Here is a 544-nt window from a genome sequence, read left to right as displayed (position 1 = left end):
AGTAAGAATTATATACATATTTTCATTTCTCCTTACTTTTTTCATCACAGAAAATGTATGTTAATCCTTCCTTAATTATGTCATTCACATTTAGATGACTTAAGAAAAACTGAAACTTCGACAAATCCTGTTTCATTAAGGAAAAGCTTAGAACAACAAGATAGGTTTTACAACTTTGGTGTGACTCCAACGTTTCAGAGTTTTGTCGCAAAGAAATTGGAAGGAATAATAGAAAAGTATATGATTTTGAAATGACATTGTAAATGAAAACACACACATCGATAATAATTGTGGTATAAAGTTGTTCAATTCATCATCGGAATTTTTGATAGTCGAAGATGATAAACTTGAAAATTCTCAAAAGAAGAGAAAAATTGAAACAACTATGGATGAGAAATCTAATTTGTTAAAATGTAAGGAAGTTGTTGTTGAACCTGAACGAATATTATCAAAAGTGGAAACTAAATCTTGGACAAGTAAACGAAAAGAACCTGAATTCAAATACAAAAAATTAGGAAATGGTACTTTAGTTGAAAAGGCCTAA

The 544-nt window shown here is 28.9% G+C and overlaps 1 protein-coding gene across 1 annotated transcript; it reads left to right on the top strand.

The window, feature by feature from the left end:
* Positions 1-81: 81 nt before the first annotated feature.
* LOC108630119 (uncharacterized) lies at positions 82-544 on the top strand (the record flags this gene model as incomplete). Its single annotated transcript, XM_085342326.1, is given in 2 exon segments — positions 82-251; positions 253-544. Coding segments are annotated over 2 exon segments (462 nt in total), but the record flags the coding sequence as incomplete, so codon positions are not given.

Source organism: Ceratina calcarata, unplaced genomic scaffold, assembly GCF_001652005.2.
Source record: "Ceratina calcarata isolate Rehan_Ccalc_2016 unplaced genomic scaffold, ASM165200v1 scaffold69.2, whole genome shotgun sequence".
Taxonomy (NCBI): domain Eukaryota; kingdom Metazoa; phylum Arthropoda; class Insecta; order Hymenoptera; family Apidae; genus Ceratina; species Ceratina calcarata.
The sequence above is the reverse complement of the archived record's forward strand: the minus strand, read 5'-3'. Positions and strand labels throughout refer to the sequence as shown.